At 63.6% G+C, this 1,835-nt stretch overlaps 1 protein-coding gene across 1 annotated transcript; it reads left to right on the forward strand.

The window, feature by feature from the left end:
• The first annotated feature begins 180 nt into the window (after nucleotides 1–180).
• On the forward strand, nucleotides 181–1,545 carry C1QTNF5 (C1q and tumor necrosis factor related protein 5). The gene is made up of 2 exons (XM_009882462.1): nucleotides 181–404; nucleotides 995–1,545. The coding sequence occupies exons 1-2, from the start codon at nucleotides 194–196 to the stop codon at nucleotides 1,510–1,512; spliced, it is 729 nt and encodes a 242-aa protein (XP_009880764.1). The 5' UTR covers nucleotides 181–193; the 3' UTR covers nucleotides 1,513–1,545.
• Nucleotides 1,546–1,835: the final 290 nt, after the last annotated feature.

Genomic DNA, 1,835 nt, shown 5'->3' on the forward strand with positions numbered 1-1,835 from the left:
CCGGTGGTCAGCTCTGCCATGCGGAGCCGACGAAAAGGCAAGGGGGGAAAGAAGGGAGGACCAGTCCCCTGCTGCCCCTCCCTATACCCACTCCCTGCTGGGCACTGCAAGCCTGTTTGCCAGCCCTCTTCACTGAGGTGCCCAGGGCCATTACCCCTCTCTGCCCCCTTCCAGCCCCTCCACGGCAGACAAGATGAAGCAGCTCCTCCTCTTCCTCCTCGGGCTCATCGCCAGCTCCTTGCAGATTGAAGACAACAAGATCCCTGGGCTGTGCTCAGGGCAGCCGGGCATCCCGGGAACCCCAGGCCTGCACGGGGGCCAGGGTCTGCCAGGCAGAGACGGACGAGATGGCCGGGACGGGGCGATGGGGATGCCAGGAGAGAAGGGCGAGATGGGCCCACCTGGTAAGAACGGAGATGTCCTGGCTGGGAAGGGGGACCTGCTCTGCCCTGCCTGGGGGGAAGGCCCTCATGCCAGGGGGTGAGTCCTGGATGCTGGCAAAGCCCCCCATTGCCAAACTGAGAGCAAATCCTGCAAAAGTGCCCCTTTCGTGCCACCACCGCCCCTCCAGTCCTGCTCGTGGTGACTCTGTGCTTCTGCAACAGGCAGCAGCTCCCCATCCCTGGCAAAGCTGCATTTCTCCCCATCCTGACTGCCATCCCTTACCTTCCAGCCCTGCTTTAGGAGGGCTAACCTAGCTGTTCCAGTAATGCAGTTGCATCATCCTCACCCTGGCTCCTCGGCTGGGGTTTCTCCCATCCTGTGGGGGTTTCTCCAACTCTCTGTTCCCACTGTGCCCACTTATGTGCTTAGTCCCCCCGTCTTCTGCTGCTTCCCCAGGCAGAGCACTGGCCACGGTGGGTATTCACTACACACATCTTGTAACCTCGGTGGGATTGAGGCTGGGTGGGGGTCGAGGGGATCTTGGATGGTGGGAGGGTGTGCTGGTGGCAGTGGCTTAGAGGTAACCCTGTCCCCCTCCTGCCTGCCCCAGGAGCACCCGGTCCCCGTGGGGAGGTGGGCAGCCCCGGCATGGATGGCATGCATGGCGAGAAAGGGGCACAGGGCGAGTGCGCAGTGGCCCCCCGCTCAGCCTTCAGTGCCAAGCGCTCTGAGTCACGCAGCCCACCGCTGGCCGACCAGCCCATCCGCTTCGACGTGGTGCTTATCAATGAGCAGGGCCACTACGACCCGGCCACGGGCAAGTTCACCTGTGAGGTGCCTGGCCTCTACTACTTTGCTGTCCACGCGACCGTCTACCGCGCCAGCCTCCAGTTTGACATCATGAAGAACGGCCAGTCCATCGCCTCCTTCTTCCAGTACTACGGGAACTGGCCCAAGCCCACCTCGCTCTCAGGGGGGGCCCTTGTCCGCCTGGAGCCTGAGGATGAGGTGTGGGTGCAGGTGGGCGTAGGGGACTACATCGGCTTCTATGCCAGCGTCAAGACGGACAGCACCTTCACTGGCTTCCTTGTCTACTCCTACTGGCAAAACTCCGCTGTCTTCGCCTGAGCCTGCCCTCGGCTGCAGTCCGGACCATGGCACGTGTCCCTTCCCAGCCACCGGCGCCCCGGGGACAGCAGTGCCGGGGTCTGGCTGCACGGGAGCGGGGACACGGGGACCCCCACCCCTCTCCTCTGCTGCTGCCCAGCACAGGGCAGGAATACAGCCCCTGTGCCACCCCGGGGGTGGCGGGGAGCATCCCTTCAGTAGCGCTGCGTAAGAGCTAAGTATTATCTCTGGCACCCGGCTGTGGGGCAAGACGCCCGCGCTGGGGAGCCACAATAACCTGGTTGTCTTATGTTACTCGCCATAGCCGCCTCGGCACGCATCCC

The sequence above is a fragment of the Charadrius vociferus genome, unplaced genomic scaffold (genome assembly GCF_000708025.1).
Source record: "Charadrius vociferus isolate BGI_N301 unplaced genomic scaffold, ASM70802v2 scaffold1413, whole genome shotgun sequence".
NCBI classification, from domain to species: Eukaryota; Metazoa; Chordata; class Aves; order Charadriiformes; family Charadriidae; genus Charadrius; species Charadrius vociferus.